The 19,195-nt window shown below is 38.1% G+C and overlaps 1 protein-coding gene across 1 annotated transcript in view; it reads left to right on the top strand.

The window, feature by feature from the left end:
- The window catches only part of RANBP9 (RAN binding protein 9), a 72,931-nt gene that overhangs the window by 39,083 nt on the left and 14,653 nt on the right, over positions 1-19,195 (top strand). Inside the window, 8 exon segments of the mRNA XM_070361008.1 lie at positions 802-854; positions 1,768-1,935; positions 6,124-6,146; positions 11,201-11,385; positions 13,863-13,975; positions 15,253-15,361; positions 17,110-17,300; positions 18,425-18,569. Coding sequence (XP_070217109.1) covers positions 802-854; positions 1,768-1,935; positions 6,124-6,146; positions 11,201-11,385; positions 13,863-13,975; positions 15,253-15,361; positions 17,110-17,300; positions 18,425-18,569 — 987 coding nt within the window.

The following is a 19,195-nucleotide window of genomic DNA, read 5'->3' as shown; positions in this document are numbered from 1 at the left end:
CGCCAGGCCTCCCTTAGATTTGGCAAAAAGTGTGTCTTATTTAGGTACTTCCCTTTTATTTTTATTTGAATTTTTATTAGGAGTGGTAGCTGAATTCATCAAATACCATTTTAAATCTTGCACAATTAGCAATTTAACTAATTGTTAACTAATGGACTCAGTTTGCTTTTTAAAGTTTTTTAAATGAATTGCATACCTTAATGATTACCTTTTGCTCTAGTATTTCTTTTGTAGAGATAATTTTGTTCTCGTGTTTTATACATTAATAATTAAGGCTTTCATGTTTAAGTCCATATCGTCAGTTTGCCTGAATACTTTCGGAAAACCAATACATAGTTACCCTGTAGCACATACTTTTTAGGATATTTAGGTATTGCAGATGCTCTTATCTGAATTGGATACTTTTTCAAATTTGTCTCCATGTCTTTGTTGAGGGAGGGGAGGAACTAGATTTTTACTGTGTCCTTTTAAAAGCCACATGCCCCGCTGTACTTTTTGTTAGAATTCTTAATTCCAAATATGTATGTGTAGATAAGTTGGAAAGATTTTTATAATTGTAAGAATACATAAGTAATTCTTTGGGTATGTTTATGAATGATGCTATAGGAATGTACTGTCAGTCTGGGTTTTGTTGTTGCTTAATACTGCCCTTTTTGCTTTTTCATGAATTCTAAGAATTTTTTTGTAGCTACCCTGTGCAGTTCATCTTGGGCTTAATTCTGATAATGTTTGGGAGTGTTTGGTAATTTATACATATATATAACTATAATCAGCTTTTCTTTCTTCCTTTTTTTTAAACAGTTACATGGGAATCGGTCTTTCTGCTCAAGGCGTGAACATGAACAGACTACCAGGTACACTTGTAATTGAATTACAGTGCGGTCTTATGGCTAACTCTGGCTAAAATGGCAAGTAATAACTCGAGATATTAAGTACATCAATCTTCTATATTTTTAATCGCTGTATGAGTTCAGAGTTGAAGCTAAATGGTTTTAATAAATTTTATGCTATTTTGCAAAATATGCCATGCCTCGTTTTGTTTTGCTTGTTTTTGTTTTGTGTGTTGGTATTTTGAACTTCTAGTACATAATGATATCAGCTACTTTAGATGTTTTAATTGGTTGGTTCTGTCTCCTACCCAACACATTCCTGACTTCTAGGAATTCCCCATTTTCAGTTGTTTAATACTCTGGGTATCTAGGCTGATGTTAAAAGTAAACGAAGGAGAAAAAAAGCAAAGGAAGGAAGGTGTGAAACACAGTGGTAGACTGTTTTCCTAAAACCATTAATTGTACCAAGTGATTCTTCGATTATATTTTCTGATGTTCTGCTTACTAATGTTAAAAATTAACTTTAGAGGAAACTGCTTGAAAATTGAGAGAAAAATCTTGTGTGTTATTTTAAACTCTGTGTGTGTTTAAACCAAATCAAAGCAAAATTCCTTCGGTCTGTTAGCAAAGGAAATATGCATGAGACTGCGTCTTGCTGTTTGTTTGCTTTTTCTGTTAAGAGTCCTCTCTGAGACATAGTTTAGCGTTCTGTGTGGCAGATTTACTTTTGTTAATGTTGTAAGCAGTGTTTTAATACAGAATTTATGTACTGTGATTGTTGAGAATTTAAATGTACTGTTGGAAATTTTACCTTTGGAAAGGGGAAATTTACAGAGATTGTACTGTTCTTGCTTGTGTTGTTATAAATTTGCTGAATAGTTCTAGTATGGGGCAACCTTACTTTTCACTGTAAATATACTGAAACTTTCTCTTTTAGGCTGGGATAAACATTCGTATGGTTACCATGGTGATGATGGACATTCATTTTGTTCTTCTGGAACGGGACAACCTTATGGACCAACTTTTACAACTGGTGACGTCATTGGCTGTTGTGTCAACCTTATCAACAACACCTGCTTCTACACCAAGAATGGACACAGTTTAGGTACTAAAGTAACCAGATGGGGTGCTTATGTACTTACAGCATGGTAGTAATGGTTATTATGTAATTCTCCTTTATGAGTAGATGCCTCTGGAGATTATTTCTTTGTTCTTTCTAGGTAGAAGCTGAGAAAATGGTGAAAATTTAAATCTGAAGTATTATGTAATGGGCACATATTCAATTAAAAATCTTAATTTTTTACGTTGAAGGCCACATGATATCACACCTGTGGGACTAACTAGAAATAACTGCATGCTCAGATATTTATTCTAACAGTGGAAATGCTGCATGCTTTCTGCTCTGCTTTGAATAAAGCCCTTCACAGTATGATCCAGTTTTCTAGATACCGGGTGCCGAGAAAAAAGCCGTCAGTTTTTAGTATAATATGAGGGTAATGACAGAGCATGGAAAAGCTTATGCTCCCAGCGAAATGAAGGGCATTGACATACTGAAAAATCAGGCCTGCTAACAAAAAATTAACAAAGATTGTAACTATAAGCTAGTTCTGCAAAAGGGAGCAGAACTAAAATGAGCAAATGATAACAAAACTTCTAAAAGACAGCTGGCAAATAGATAGATTAGTGAAAACATGAGAAAATCACTCCGCTGTAAGACTAACAGGAAATTAGGGGTTTTGGTTGAATATCTGTACTACTTCAGATTTAATACTTTTATGCTCCCTTTTCTTAGATTTTTTTTGTCTTTGTTTTGTATTAAAGTAAGTATAAAGGATAGCAAGGTTGATGCTTTAAAAAAAAGTTTCATATTTTTAACTGTTTAGAACATTCTTGATTTATAGCAGGTTATTTCTGATGAGATAAAGTGAAAGAAGGCATCAACTAATCCCCAAAGGCAGAAGATTCAGTTTGCTTATAAACAGTATTTAAAAATTAAACTACAGATAGTATGCTTAGACATATAATAAATATTCTTTAATATAGTGCAAAAACTATTCTGTAATTTAATAGTAGAGAATTCTAAATTTTGGGCTATGTTGGTAATAGTTATTTGGGTTTTTTAGTGTCTCGACATACTCCTTATATAATGTTACTGTCTTAGTCATAGTTAGTTACATTTGGCTTAAAACTTTTCCTTCTGATTATTACTGTTGATTCTGAAGTTCTGTGCTGGCTAACTTAAAAGCTCTCACAAGTCCACAGAGACTCTTAACATTCTTTTCAGTACAAGACTGTTGATAAAGGATGCCATGTATGGTGTGTGTATTTGTGATCTGATTGTTATTGGCAGACTGGTTTCCAGAAGGACACAGCCCTTCTAGTTTGTTGTTGCTCTTCAGGCTCTGTCTGACTTGTCAAAGCAGTTAACTGGGATAGTCTTCATTGGCTTGGCTGCTTAAGGTATTTAAGATCTTAAACCAGAAGTCTGCCTTCAGGTAGGACCTTTGGTTCAGTACTGCAAAGATGACATTTTTAAAACCAAAATGAATTTTTTTATAGTTTGCAAAAACTTTATTTCAGAGAAATTTTATTTTGGGACTTGAGAAGATCATAGGTGATGTGATATTATTTTTTTTCCTATTAGATTTTCACAAGCATTTACATTGAGATTTTTCTCTTGCGTAAGGAAGTTGTTTTTAAAATATGTTGTTGTTGTTCAGTCCCTAAGTTGTGTCCGACTCTTTGTGACCCCATGAACTGCAGCACATGGGATGCTGTTTAAGAACAAGGGTACTTGATGGAAGCATGTTCTAAAATTGTCAGTTTGAAACAGTTGGCATTATTCATTCATAAACCTAATATGTGTTTGTCAAGCACATGGAGGGTCAGGATAGCAGTGGTCAGTATGGGAGTTCAGTTGTCTGGGTTTTTCTCCTGGCTTGGGCTTGTGACCTTAGGCGAGTTACTTACAGATCTGTGTGCCTCAGATCATAAAACCAGATCGCTGTAACATGTGCCTGTTGAGGTTGCTGGGGTGGACTGAAGTGATGCACGTGAAGCTAAGTGATTGCCATACACTTAGTGAGTGCTCAGTAAGTGGTGTTCATTGTCGTTTGCCAGACTCTGGCCCAGGTGCTGGGGATGCAGTGAGCAAGAATTATTCCTCTGGAGCAGAGGTCAGCAAGCTATGATGGCCCACGGGCCAGATCAGTCTCGTGTCTGCTTTCTAAGTAAAGTGTCACTGAAACCCAGTCACCACCACCCCCACCCCTGGTTCATTTGCTTTCTGTATGTGGCTGCTGTCCTGCTACTGTAGCAGAATTAAGTAGTTGAAACAAGCCCAGAGAGCTGACCCCTTACAGAGTAATGTGTTTCTCTCTGGACCAGATTCTAGCATCTAGAAGATAAAATATTACTCAGCTACTTTTCCCTTGTATTTCGCAAAATGGATAATTTGTGCCCCAAAGCTTGGTACATGCTTAGTTTCTGTCTCATGGAGGTTTTCAAAATGTATATTTACTTACTGTATAAAGAGAAATGAAGGGGGTTTTGAGGAAATAATTAAAGGAGAAACATTTCAGTATGCAAGTTAATTCATTTGAATTTTTAAATTTTGTTATAATTCTTCAGTAGACAGTTACTTTTCTAAAAGTCTCTTGATAATCAGATTAGGAAATTGGGAAAAAATTGTTTTCTGTGTAAAACTTAAATAATTGTTCAGCTTGTTAAAGTGCCATTTTTGTGGTCTGAATATGTATAGGTTGTGTTTAATATATTTGACAGTGTTCAAAAGTGTTATTCTATAGAATTAAGTTGGATACTTCATTAGAGATTTTGGTAAAGTGAGGAAGGATCTCAGTAATTACTGACAAAAGTAAATTTTTGCTTAAACGATATAAATTTAGACAGTCTTTATCGATAGACATTTTTGAAGGAAAGTGATTAGGCTGCTGTTTTATGAAAGGTGGTAAAATTATATATGGTCATGTTTTATTTATTCTTGCTGTTTTCTTTGTTCTTTTTAGTTTTCTGAAATTTTTAGGATAAATTCTCACATTTGTTTGGCCCACAATCACTTTACTTTCTGTTTATTAATGAAACTAAAGGTAATCTGAACGTTTTCACTTTTGACAAGTTAACATATGAGTTTACTGGTTTTTAAAAGTCATAAAAACAGTATTTTAATTACAAAGCACTATTTTTACATTTATTTCAAGGCATATATAGTAGAGATTTATAGTCAGTTTGCCTTTTAACTTTATTACTTTAATGAATAGAGTCAGATGTATTTTCTGAAGGCACAGCACAACGGTAGAGCTACAGACTCTCAACCGGGAAGAGACCTTAAAGATGATGTTTCAACAGGAGGGCCCTCATTATTTTAGGTGGTGATCATCACCATAGAGGGCGGGATGCTGGCATGGTTTGACTTTGTCTTAATGTGTGTTTAAACTGAAGAACTGCGATTAGCCAAGTCAGCAGTACCACCCCCTCCCATTATTATAGAGCTCAGTCTTTTTAAACATATGACTGAGGTCCTATAGAAATATCTGGTTTGTTTATTATCTTATTTTCAGCTAAGTAATTTATTTGAATATTTAAAGGGTGATTACATCATCACTTTGGGATGTCAGTAGATTTATTCCAGTGATGTTGCCATTGTTCAAATGTATTTGGTACATAACTGTTGAAATTACTGTCAGAGGGCATTTAAGAGAAATTTTCAACTGTATGTATCTTTGTCCTTTGAAAGAGGAATTAATTTTGTTTTCTAGAGTGATCAAAACTTTGTATTTTTATGAGAATTTTTTAAAGTAAACAAAGCTACTATATTTTCTATTCACCCCTTTTTGTAACAGAAAATCTTTCCTTTTCCCTTAAAATTATTTAAAAGCTAAATCTAGGTAAGGAAGATTTAAATAACAAGGCCAGATAAAGCAGCTTAGGTGTCAGTCAGAAATTAAATGTAATTATTTTGCAACCAGTTTTCTTTTTCCTCACATAGCTTTGAATATTTATCTGAAACCATTTCAGAAATCCTGGAGGCAACTACCGTACCCCAGAAATAAAATTGGCGTGTCCCTAACAAGGGTCACGAGCTTGACACAGGATGGCATTCACTCAGACCTGCATAAGTGTTATTGAGAGAAAAATTAGTCTTGTTATTTTATATTTAGCTTTTTAATTTTTTCCTTCCTTTGCTGTATTTTCCCTTCTTTTTGGTGAGAAATTCAGCTTGTCACCATACTCTGCCTGAAAAACGACTTCTAACGCCATTTTCCTTTCCTTTTAGGTATCGCTTTCACCGACTTACCGGTAAGACAGACTTTCTTGTAAAAGTAGTTTTGTATTTTTAATTAAAAGAAGTATATAGAAACTAGTACTACTCACGTTTAAAATGCAGTCTTACTGATAATAAGTTTATAAGCCGTGCCGCACGTGCACCAGAGCGCCTTTCATGAGCTGCCATCGGTGCGGACCGGCAGAAAGTAAGCCGAGTTGCACTGGGCCCCGCTGCCCAGGGGAACTTAGCTGTGGCTGAGAACCAAATCGGACATGTTTGTTTAGAAGACACTTTTTAGTATCACTGTGGATTCGTTTGAAATATGTTTCTCTTTTATTGTTGGGCTTTTTAGTAAGTGGCTGTGTGACAGTCATTTACTAATTCAGCGTCTGTTGATGCCACTGTGTGGCGAGTTCTCTGCTTGCTTTTATTCAACAAAACAGATGGAGGTCTCTGTCCTTTCGGAGTATTCAAGTTGAGGACCTTAATAAATAATGCATTAAAAATATTTTTAAAAATTTAAATACTTTTTAAAGGGAGAAAACAGTAGTGCCTGAGAGGACCAAAGACAGAACCCAGGTGGCACAGTTTGCTCACCGTTGTTCAAGGTAATTGCTGAGCAGAATCTTTGGAGGAAGCGAGGATATGGAGAACGAGAACGTTCCAGGCAGAGGGAGTAGTTAGGGGGCGGGCACTCAGGCAGGAGCGCATGGGGCGTGTTTGAAGAGCGTGCAGGGAGGTAGAGAGACTGAGGCGGGCGGAGTCAGACCCCAGGGTGGGGCGGAGTCAGACCCGAGGGCGGGGGCCGTTGTGAGCACCTGGGCATTGACTCTGAATGAAGGACGCTGACAGTGCAGAGGTTAGCTGTTGTGATACACCGGATGACAGAGAGACGGCAGCTGGGGGAGTAAAGACAGAAACAAGCCAACTGTGAGGGGCTGCTGCAGAAACTCAGGCAGGAGATGCTGGTGACTCAGCCTCTGGAGACATAAGGAGTGGTTCCATTCCGGACGCCTTGCATCCCAAATCTAAGCCTCTGTCAGTTGTAACAGGCATCATATATAGCCCTAAAGGGAGTGGGGACTAATAAACTCTGATACAGCGCTTTCTTATCATTTAGGACTGATAGTTTATATTCACTGATCTCTTCAGATATTTAAATCTATTAATAAACTTTTGATCGGTATCATTTATTGTATGCCTGAAACAGAACTTTAAGAAGCAGTGACCAGTGAGTAGGGCAGGAGGAGGACTAAGAATTGGGTGCCCTTCAGAGCCAACTGAAGAAGATCTGTCCGGAAGGAAGGAGAAGCCAGCGTGTCAGATGCCGCTGTGATGTATCGCGTCACACGGGCTGAGGATTGACCGGCGGGCTTATTGTCAGGGTTAGCAGGGTGTCTGCTTGCTGTTGAGAATGATACAGTAGCAAGAAAAACAGGGGATGTTGTATATCCAGAGGGAAAGTAGCCGTGATCCTGCCCTTGAATGGACAGGGGGTGATCCCGTGCGTGAGTGGAAAGGAGAGGCTTTCGAGAAGAGTGTCTGGTGGGGGCGGCTGGGTGTTGGTCCAGGTGCAGGTACGAGGGCCCAGGTAGCTCAGTCTTGTTGCAGACGTTTTGCTCAGACTCTCCGAGTCACGTGGATTTGGTGAAAGGGCGTATATAGCTGGTTTGATTTTTTTTTTCTTTCTTTCTTCTCCCAGTTTTTGTGGCTCTAAGCAAGTAAAATCAACTTGTCAGTAGATTTTGTTCCTTACTGACAGATAGTGGTGATCATTTTAAAAAGGCGTAGCTAGTTTTAGATATGTTGACTGTTTGGGGTTGCCTTCTGATCATTTTTTGTCCCATTTTAGAATCACCAGTTATATTTTTTGCCTTGTCTTTAATTAGCCAAGGGTGATGTTCATTTCTACCTCAGTGGGTAAAGTGGTGGTTAGGGTGGTGGTTGTAAGTTTTCTGTTAATAACACAGTGGTTCTGAGAGCTCTTTATTTTTGTGACTGTGAGATCTTCTGGGACTTCCACACACAACATATCATTTTTCTACTTAAAAAGGAAAGAAAGTTAGTCTTTCTCTTAGAGTCCCCACCACCTGTGATCCTTCACTAGACAGTCACAGCAGTCAGCCTCCGTGGAGGGGATGTTTACAGAAAAAAAGCTTACCTATTATGGAACCAGAGGGTGCTTTACATCTCTGAAAACTGGAGATGTTTTTCAAAATGATCATTCTTCCCCAGCTCACCTCACCATCTTTAGATATGATGATGGTGTTGAGTGTATGGCCTTCTAGATCTGTTTTAAACTTACGTTGGCCAGTGTGTCCGTGACTGTCGGCTGGAGGAAGGTGGGTCGTAGCTGAGGCACTGTTCCGGTAGCTTGCTTTTTTCACTTAGTGATGTGTGTTGTGCCTCTTTCTGCATCAGTGTACACGTTTTTAACGCTTTCTTTTTGCTTGTTTTTATAATATCTTATTGTAAGATGCACTGCAACGATTTAAAGATGTATGTTTTTGCGTATTTGACATTTATGAAAGGGGGTGTATCCTAGAAATCCATGGCCTGTCACAGTTTAATGGACAGTGTTTCTTAGACATGAAATGATGGTAGATCTTATAGTCAGTGCGGGCTGAGCTTCCCTGATTGTGGTATATAATACCACCTGTGAATGGACATTCTTTTTAATTTTTTATTTGCTATTAAAAATAATGCTGCAGGACATATATCTTTGCACATGTTTGTTTTTCTGTAGGATTAATTTCTTACAAGAAAAGGACTAATTATCAGCAAGGAAATTGAATCGGTAATTTCAAAATCAGACAAGAAAAAGAAATAAAAGCAATTCAAATTGGAAAGAAAGAAGTAAAGTAAAATTGTCTTGTCAGTCTTAATAGATTTTGCCAAATATCTTTCTTACAAGGTTATATTGGTTCATATTTCTATGTACAGTGAATGAGAGGGCTTATTTTCTCAGCCTTCATCAACACTGGGTGTTCTCAGCTTTTAAAATCTTAATCTGTTGTGCAAAATAATCTGCTTATTTTAATTTGCATTTAAGAAATTCAATTCATATCTCTTTATATTTTTAATCATCATCTTATGTTTCTTCAAATTGCCTGTGTATCTATTGCCAATTAAATTGTTTTTAACTAGTAATTTTGTTTGTCAGTTTTTTGTTTTGTATCGGGGTATAGCCAATTAGCAATGTTATGATAGTGTCAGGTACACAGCAGAAGGGGCTCAGCCGTACATATCCGTGTATCCTCTCTCCCCCCAAGCTCCCCTCAAATCCAGGCTGCCGCGTAACATTGAGCAGACGAACTAGTAGTCTTTGTTTTCCTATATTCTGAGATTATTTTTTCATATTTAGAATATTGGTCCTTATAATGTGTGGCAAATTTTTTTTTCTATAAATTTCATTTTTCTTGACATAAGAGTTTTTGGCTTAAAATACTTTTGTTTTAAACTATGTCGCAATTTTGTAATGGGCTTTAATGAAAAGAATACTGTGCTCGGAGTAGAGCCATGAGTTTCCCTTTCTGCGTGTCATTAACAAACTGGTGCTTTTGGAGACACTGTGCAAGCTCTTTAAATCTCCGTTTCTCATTGGTGAAATGAGAAGGTTATAATGAGTATCTCACTTGTCTTCACCGTAAAAGTCTATTAACTTGTGAGTTTTGTTGATTATTAAGACTCAGTACACGTGTGGGTGTTGTGTTACCACTTGTTCCCCTAAGCCAACGTGACTGACTGTCTTTCCCAGTATATTACCACAGTACTCCTTCTGTTTCTGATTTGGGTTGCTTGATTGGTCACCTGAGTTTAAAAATACCTTCTTAGCTTTTTGCAGTGAAATCTATCTAAGCATCTTGTATTTACACACATTATATTCTCTTAATCTTTACCTGATTTTGTACTGAAAATACCTGTGATAATCATTAAAGCAAAGCAATAGGCATAAACACAGAGACTGAGGATGAAGTAGGCTTTGGAGTTACAGAAAGGTCCACTGAGCTTAGATTTTGGTGTTAATAAGCCTGTGTCCAGTCCCAGCTCTGCCGTGGTGTAGGACAACTGTGAGCACGTTAATTTACCCCGTCCTCAGTTCCTCTATCTTCATAATGCAGATAATCATAATGATGATGACTTAACAGGGTAATGACAGTGATTAAACCTGGACCTTTAGAGGACGCTCAGTAACTTACTCTCCCTTCAGATGTGACAACAGTGATTGAGCTGACAGAAGGACTCCTGTATTTTTTGTACAGATTTTTGAAGCTGTTGAACTTGTTTCACCCTCAAGTCTTAGAGTATATCTTAGAGGAAATGCATTTCTTAATGAATTTGAATGTTTAAATCCTTTCTGGAGATGTGTGCATTTTATTTTTATGTAAAGAATCTCTATTCTTAAAGGCACTGTTTTGCTTATAATTAAGTTCTTATACCATTCCTTAATAAAGGCATCCCAGATGTAAAGAGAATAGAAATTAGTAAACTTAACATAGTGTATGCCCAGTTAGGATGTTCTTCTATGGTAATCAGCTTCCACGTGTACTTTCTAGAAGCGCATCGCAGTATCATACTTCAGAGGATAAATATGAGTTATGCTTGAATCTCTCTATTGTATGATTTTTTTTTTCAATTTTTTAATTGAAGGATAATTGCTTTACAGAATTGTGTGGTTTTCTGTCATACATCAACAAGAGTCAGCCATAGGTACACCCATGTCCCCTCCCTCCCAGACCTTCGCCCGTCTCCCTCTAGCCCACACTTCAGCCTGTCGAAGAGCCCCTGTTTCAGTTCCCTGCGTCTGTATGACATATTCCTAAGAGCAAGAATTTATTTATTAGAAGTACCTTCATTTATTAGATGTATAATGCCCTATGGTCTGAATAAATAAGTAGCTTAGGTTGCTGTGTATTTTTCTTGACCATTTGCTTTATTTCTTCCTCTATTAGTTTCTGATTGAGATCTTAAAATATTTGTGGAGCAAATTTGCAATTCTGTTATTTTAAAGGTAGCATTTGCAAGAATGAATTTTCTTTTTTAACATAAAAGGGATGGATATTTAGTGAACTGTGTTGTCTTACAGCCAAATTTATATCCTACCGTGGGGCTCCAGACACCAGGAGAAGTCGTTGATGCTAATTTTGGGCAGCACCCTTTCGTGTTCGATATAGAAGATTACATGCGGGAGTGGAGAACGAAGACACAGGCACAGATGGACCGCTTTCCTGTCGGAGACCGAGAGGGAGAGTGGCAGACCATGATCCAGAAGTGAGTGGGGAGGCGCGCAGGGACGTCTTCCAGAGTGCGCTTTTTATAAAGCATTTCAGCCTTTCGGTGTGAAAGACTGTTTATCTATTCATATGTGTCCTAATGATCTTAATGTATTAATAATGCTTGATTTGGTGACACACGTCCCGAATTGTGTTTTAGTCTGATTTATTAATTTGCTGGAGGAAATAAAGTGGCACTAGATCGTGTAGGTTAATTCATTTGCCAGCCTTAGTAATGGGACTTAACGGTTTCCATGAGTTACTTGATTCAGCTGTTAATAGCGCCAGTGCAGAAGATAAATTGAGAAAGAATTTAGATTGTAGAATTCACGTTGTGGTTTTGGCACATGAACTTCACTGTGTTGTTCAGTAGTGGTATAAACACTTAGGAGAAAAAATAATTACTGTTCAGTAAGAATGAACATCAGAATAACAGTGTATTTTACATCCCGGAATACAGACATGATGTGCTCATGGCACCTTTCAGGATTTAGCTAAATTTTTCCGGTGAATGGGTAACTATGTAAGAATAATATCAGCTATTTTTGTTTACTTGGATCCCTTTTTTTGTCTGACAAAAAATCTCCAGCCTAAAGAATTTTCAGAACTCCATTTACTTATTGTATATTCTGTTAGACATTTAAGAGGAAGTAAAGGGAATACAAATCACAGACAGTGAGTGTGGAGCTTAGATTCCGCACTGCAGTTTAAATGCCTACGAGTCAGTGTAACAGGTGGACAGGCAGCAGCAGAGCAGATAGCGGGCGTTAGTGAAAGCACTATACGTGGATGACCTTTGTCTCAGCTCACTCTTTACCCCCAGTTTACAATTTGTTTTATTAGACAGCTTTTTATGAAAAAGTAGAATTTCAACGTGGGAGTCAGCAGGAAAATACAAGCCCTGTGACAGTCACCTATTTTAGACTATGCCTTTGTTTGAAAGGCTCGAGATGACATGTGAATGTCAGTCGTACTGAGTAACAGTGGCTCTTAAAACTCCAAATAGTGCAGACTTCAAACTAAATACTGTTAAGTTTAAGTAGTCATTTTCACTATCATAATCTAACCCAAGAAAATTGAAGATACCCTCAGTCTGACACAGTTCATCTTAAATGTCTGTATAATTGAACAATCTTAAATTTGCAAACCTCGTAAAACTTGTCATGTTTTTTGGAGGAGATAATCTGGGGCAGGATGATGATTCGAGAACGAGCGTCCTCCCCGGAGCTGTTGTCAGAGTCTCCACACCAGTGTTTCTGTCCTGCACAGTTGGAAGAGTGGTGGCTCTGACTCAGAATCCCCGGGTCACCGTGAGTTAGCAGTGCGCGCTGGGCTGGACTGCTCTCTGGGGTCCCGTCCCTTAATGCTCTCCAGTGGTTCCCGCGGAGCATCCTGGCGGGTGGCTGTAGAGGAAGCATCACCTGTCTTAGTCTTGCGCCAGGGTTCAGGGAGAGCACCTCCCCTGCCCCATTCCTCACAAAATAGATCCTCACTAGGGGAAGTTCATGTTAAAACATTCTCCCCTACCCTCTTAAATTAATCTAACATTTAGATGAAATAAAATGAAAAAAATCCGTTTGTTAGAAATTTCCCCGTGCCAGCTCGGTCCCCTTCCTGAACCACTGCTTCATACCATTTTCTGTTGGGCCCTTAGTAGCGCCAGATGGAGGCAGGTTCAAGAGTTGAATATTTATAGATATATTGGGTATTTCAGTTAATATTGTTTAGTCAACGGTTTTTCTAACATTTTGTCATTAGATCCAAATACCATACTTGTAAATACCACTTGGTTTTTAAACAATCAGTTTGCTCTTTGGAAGTGTCACTTACTCAGTCGTATTTGAGGAATTCCTCTCCTGTGCTCGAACATACTACCTGATTTAGATTAGAAGGCTGACTCCTTACTGATTAATATTATCACCCTCATAGACTTTGTTCCGGAAGATTCTGTCTGTGGGGTCACCTTCGTGTTTTTTGTGTTCACACCTTGTGACCCGTTTTATGTAATTGGTGGACAGAACTGCAAAGAGTTAAACTACAGAGCAGGAAGAGTTAATCTATTTTTAAATTTTTTATTTTACAAAATGCCAGCACTTTACTAGGGTAAGTCATATGATACTGGTAAAACAGAAATTACGGTTAGTACGGTGGAGTAAGGGTGGGAAGCAATAGGGAAGGACCTGGGGATGATGGAGTGCTAAGAATTAAAGTTACTTCGTGTCCTGATTGTCTGGTAATACTTCCTTTTAGGCAGAGTAGACTCACTATAGCATTTGAAGTTATCTTTTTGGAAATAACTCTGTGAATAAGACAAAATGATGTTTTGAACTGATTTTGAACCTGAGGTAATTAAAGCCTTCATTGTTCCCAGGGCATAGATTGGTTTTGTAACATCAGGGTAGACCTTGGGTATGTAAATTGTAGTATGAAGCATGTATTCTCTTGACTAAAAGCTGTGTGTTTCTTCTTTTTAAGAATGGTTTCATCTTATCTAGTCCACCATGGGTACTGTGCCACAGCAGAGGCCTTTGCCAGATCTACAGACCAGACCGTTCTAGAAGAATTAGCTTCCATTAAAAATAGACAAAGTAAGGACCCGTGGTGCATGGCTAACACGTGTTTTCAGATTATAGGCTTGGTTACATTGACTTTTAGAAACCTGATTTTTTCATGAAAGTTTTTTTTTCAAATTTATTAATTTGAAATTATGCCTCTGAAATTGCCTTTTACTGACATTTTTGAAGGTTACCTTAAAAAATTCATGGGACTGTAGTAGTATTCTGGATGTAGAAAGAATTGTGGTGAAATTTTTGTTAAAATGTTTGCCACTTTTTCTTTAAAAATGTTTTCTTGAGCTTTCAGAAAGTAAACATTTAATAAGAAGTGTGTGTGTGTATGTGTTTTTCAACAGGTAAAGTAGTCCCATGATTATTAGATGTTAGTGGAGATGCTGTGTGAGATGTTTGCACTTAAATTGCTATCTAAATTTAAGATAGTATTGGTCTTAAGTATTTATTGCTTAGGTCCCAATGCTAGTGACCAGTGCTGTGGGGCCTGTTCCAACTGGGGCAAATCCACAGTTAGCCGTCCTCAAATCGGTGCTGTTAGTCCATCAGGGAGAGCGTGGCTTGATGAGGGTGTCAAGACAAAAACAAGACAAGAGGGATGCAAACAGAACTTTCATAGGTCAGATTGTTAGAAAACACTGATGACATTACATTGTAGCTGATGGTATGCTTGTCTTTTCTCACCACGTTGTATAGACTGTAGCAAACAGGAGATGTCTGCTCAATCTTTCCCTGTCCTCATCATCTAACCTTCGGGGCATGCTCATTCAGTGGCTGTTGAATTCAGATCTTACTCAAAGGCTAATTTTCATTTAGTACTGGGTTCAAAAGGCTATATAGTGTTTGATAAGACATTTTGAATATTACTTCTTTCATACCTCCTATGGTCTTTTCTTTAAAAACCACTTTATTGAGGTATGGTTGACATATGAAAAACTATGCCTATTTAGGATATATAGCCTGATGAGTTTGTATATATCCATGAGACCATCACCACAGTGTATATGGCATAATATACCCATCTTTTTCATCTTAGTGTTTAATACATCAGTATTGCTTAACAGCTGTTTTTCCTATATTACTTATATGTTTGAATTTTTTTAGTAGTTTATTAAAGTGTTTGTTTTTCTAATAGATTATTTTGTCTGAAAATACTCCTTAAAATAGAAACTGAGTTAGAAAAATAAGTGCAGACTCATCACAATTTAAAGACTTTTTTTTACTAGTTTTTTGAGGGTCTACTAAGTTTCCTTTTCTATTCTTAGAAAATTTATCTTTTGCTTTCTTTTTCTAAATAGGAATTCAGAAATTGGTGTTAGCAGGAAGAATGGGAGAAGCCATTGAAACAACACAACAGTTATATCCAAGTTTACTTGAAAGAAATCCCAATCTCCTTTTCACATTAAAGTGAGTTTAATAAATGTTATATTAATTATATATGTCGTTACATAACCAAAATTATTTTCTTGCTTTAATAGTTTTAATTTTTGTTTTACCTCGTTTCAGGTATTTAGATATAATTTTGTAATGAAGCACATTTAAGCAGCAGGTTGAGGAATACACTTTTGTGTTGAGGACTCTTAAGTAGAAGGCATTTTTCTACTTTCTGTTTGCTCTTCTATCATTCTATCCCTGTATTTAAAAAATGTGAAACTCTTACTTAGAAGATGGGTATCTATTTTTTCTCTTGTAAAATACCTTATAGTAAGTTTGCAGCATTTTTTAAAATTGCGGTAAAAATATATGTGAAAGTCGCTCAGTTGTGTCTGACTCTTTGTGACCCCATGGACTGTATAGTCCTGAATTCTCCAGGCCAGAATACTGGAGTGGGTAGCCTTTCCCTTCTCCAGGGATCTTCCCAACCCAGGAATCGAAACGGGGTCTCCCGCATTGCAGGTGGATTCTTTACCAACTGAGCTAACAGGGAAGCCCGGTAAAAATACACATATCATAAAGTCTGCCATTTTTACCTGTACAGTTTTCTGATACTCACTTTGTTTCTGGTACACTCACATTGTTCTTCAGCCACCGCCAGCCATCTGTTTCTAGAGCCTTTTCCATGATCTCAGTCTGAAACTTGGTACCTGTTAAACAGTGACTCTGCATTTCTCTCTCTTCCTCAGCTCCTGGCAACCACCATTCCACTGTCTGTCTCTGTACACTTGAATTGGAGTACTCTGAGTACTTCATGTAAATGGAATCATAAAATGTTTGTCCTTGGTCACCGCCTTACTTCCCTTAGCATCATGGGTGTTCACATCTGTGTCGGAGTTCCTGCTTTCATTCTTTTGCATATATGCTCAGAAGGGGATTGTTGAATATAGGATAATTCTGTGCTTAATTTTTTGAAAATTAGTCCTCACAATTCCATAGCCCTGTACAGTTTTCCATTCCTGCCAACAGTGGCAAGATTCTAGTGTTTCATCCTCACTTACACTTATTGTTTTCTGTTTCTTTCATTTTTTAAAAAATAAATAATAGCTATTTGGCTTTTTCTGTTGGTTGTATGAATCTTTGTTATCTTAAAATTTAGCTGTTATTAAGTTTAAGATTTAAACTTTTTAAGCATCAGAAATGCTAAAAAAATGATCAGAAATTGATCAGAAATGATCATAAAAATTGATCAGAAATGCTAAACCTGATGACAGACCTACTTTGCTTTAGAATAAAAGTTTGAATGTGGCCCGTTTGATTAAGAGGTTGCAGATGGGACTGGGGGTGAGGAAGTGTGGGGAGTAGGCCCTTATTTTGTGTGAAGGTAGGTGTGTACATAAAACTACATCAGGTACTTCTTAGGTACTATTTGATTTGCGTCCAAGTGCAAATATAATTTTGATTATTTTAGGTTAAAAAAAAATGAGGTCCATTTTGATTTACTATAGCTACAGACAGATTTTCAGTTTCTTAGTAAATCTTGATTAAAGGTGATACAATGTCTTTGCATTATACTCTCATTTTTCAGGAAATTTTTAAATAATATTCTAAGCAGTACAGTATATGGAGCCACATTTAGCATTTTTAGTATACTATCTAAAGGCGAGACTTACTGATAAATGCAAATAACTAACGTATTTCCTGGTAGAAGTCTGTTGCTATTAGGTAACTAAACAGTGATCTGGAGATGATGTAAATACATTTCTGTTTTCTCTTTTTAGAGTGCGTCAGTTTATAGAAATGGTGAATGGTACCGATAGTGAAGTACGGTGTTTGGGAGGCCGAAGTCCGAAGTCTCAAGACAGTTACCCTGTTAGTCCTCGACCTTTCAGTAGTCCAAGTATGAGCCCCAGCCACGGGGTGAATATCCACAGTTTAGCATCGGGCAAAGGAAGTACTGCACATTTTTCTGGTGAGATTCAGTCTTACATTATCTTACAATTTTTACCCTTCTTCATGATTTTGAACAGAAATAAATTTTAGAAAAAATGTAGACATTTCTACCAGCCATTTTGTACATTTGTAATTTGATCTCAAGAGATTCTGAAAGAAAAATTGTGGGCGAGTCAGATTCATGTGTTTTTGGTACCAGAAAGTAACTTCAAGATGAGCTGTTTCTAAGAGTGGCTTACTAACAGATCTCCCTAAATGAAGGGCAACGTTCGAGTTTTGTCTCTAGAAGTCAGATCAGAGATATCTGGTACTGAGAAGGCAATGGTGTGTTTTAGTCAAGTATACATGTAAAGGCAGTGACGTGGCCATGGTGTCTGAAGCCCCCGACCCCACGCCCGGCTCCCGGCCGGGCTGCCTCTCCCTCCTCCCTTCCCAGCCCGGCTGCTGGCAAGAGTCAGGTCTGCCTATCTGCTTCCTCCTGGACTCACTGAGGCTTTTGGTGAGGCTTAATTAAAGTTCTCTCCCTTCTTGGCTTTTATGACATCTTCTGCAGATTTATTTCTGGTCCTTCTCAGTCTTTTTGCTCTGCTTGTCTCTTTCTGTTTTTCCCGAGGTCTTACCTTTCCTCTGTACGTTTAACTTTGTAAAACTCAACTCAAATACTGTTTCCTGTGCTTTCACAGAGTAGAGCAACACCTTTGCTGTTTCTTCCTCAACATAGCACCTTTCTGCGTTGCTGCCTCTCAGCTCGTTCACATCACCATCCTGCACAGCGTGTGGGGGTCTCACGTTTGTGTCCTCAGTCAGCGCCCCTCGGACACCGTGTGTCCTGTCAGGCTGGGACAGATCCTTGGTCTTGCTGTGTACTTACGTAAAACAGGGTTATGGTAACACTGGGCCTCATGGCAGGGATTAAATGAGATGCATAATTAAGCCTTCAATAAATACAGGAGAGGATTACAGCTCACAATTAAGTATCCTGATGTTCTTTCAAGAAGTTTTCCACTTGTTTTCTATTTAAGTAGTCCACTGACTTTCCTACATTATAAAAGGTTTAAGTACATCATCAGAACATGGTAGATCTGTTGCAGCCTGATTTGTTTCTTTTTTTATAAAGCGTCTTTTCTTCTTTTTTTCCCCCAGGTTTTGACAACTGTAGTAACGGTGTGATATCTAACAAAGCACATCAGGCGTACTGCCACAGTAAGCACCAGCCGTGTGGTCTGAATGTACCAGAGCTGAACAGCTTAAACACGTCCAGGTCTCAGCAGGTCAGCAGCTTCACCAGGTAATGAGTCCCCTGGCGTTGGCATCACTGTGAGCAACCTCGGTTACGGGTGGCATCGTCTGAAATAATTTGGAAAAATGGAGTTAGATGGCCACAGTGGGGGTCTGCGGGAATGAAGGGGTGAGGAGTCAGTTCCCTGGTGCTGTCCCTTCCTCTGCGCCCCTCTCCCTCTGGAGGGGTGACGAGGGCAGAGCCAGGCTCTCTACTGCCTTCCTGCCAGCGCAGACCCCCACGGTGGCCACAGAAACGTCATTTGTTAATGTTTCCAAGTTAAGTCACTGTAGTGTATTTAAGCTCTGGAGTTGACATATGATACATATACAACTGTTTTTTTCTCTTTGTGTGGGTTTTTCAGTGTGAGGAGTGTTTCCTGAGTTGCAAATAACTAACTTTACAAAAAATATTTGTTGATGAGAACCTACCTTTAATTTGAATAGCTTGCATATAGCAGATAGTTAAGTCGTTTAGTAAACATACAGCACAAGGAGAGGATTGAAAACTTGCTGGGTGTCAAACACTCTGCTGCTAGTGTGGTCTCCACTCGAAGAGCTTTGGGAGGAGAGATGTTCCCGTCATGGTACTCTGACATACTCAAGTTTCTATTCATGAAACCTAAAGGTTCATGA

The sequence above is a fragment of the Bos mutus genome, chromosome 23 (genome assembly GCF_027580195.1).
Source record: "Bos mutus isolate GX-2022 chromosome 23, NWIPB_WYAK_1.1, whole genome shotgun sequence".
NCBI lineage: Eukaryota > Metazoa > Chordata > Mammalia > Artiodactyla > Bovidae > Bos > Bos mutus.
The sequence above is the reverse complement of the archived record's forward strand: the minus strand, read 5'-3'. Positions and strand labels throughout refer to the sequence as shown.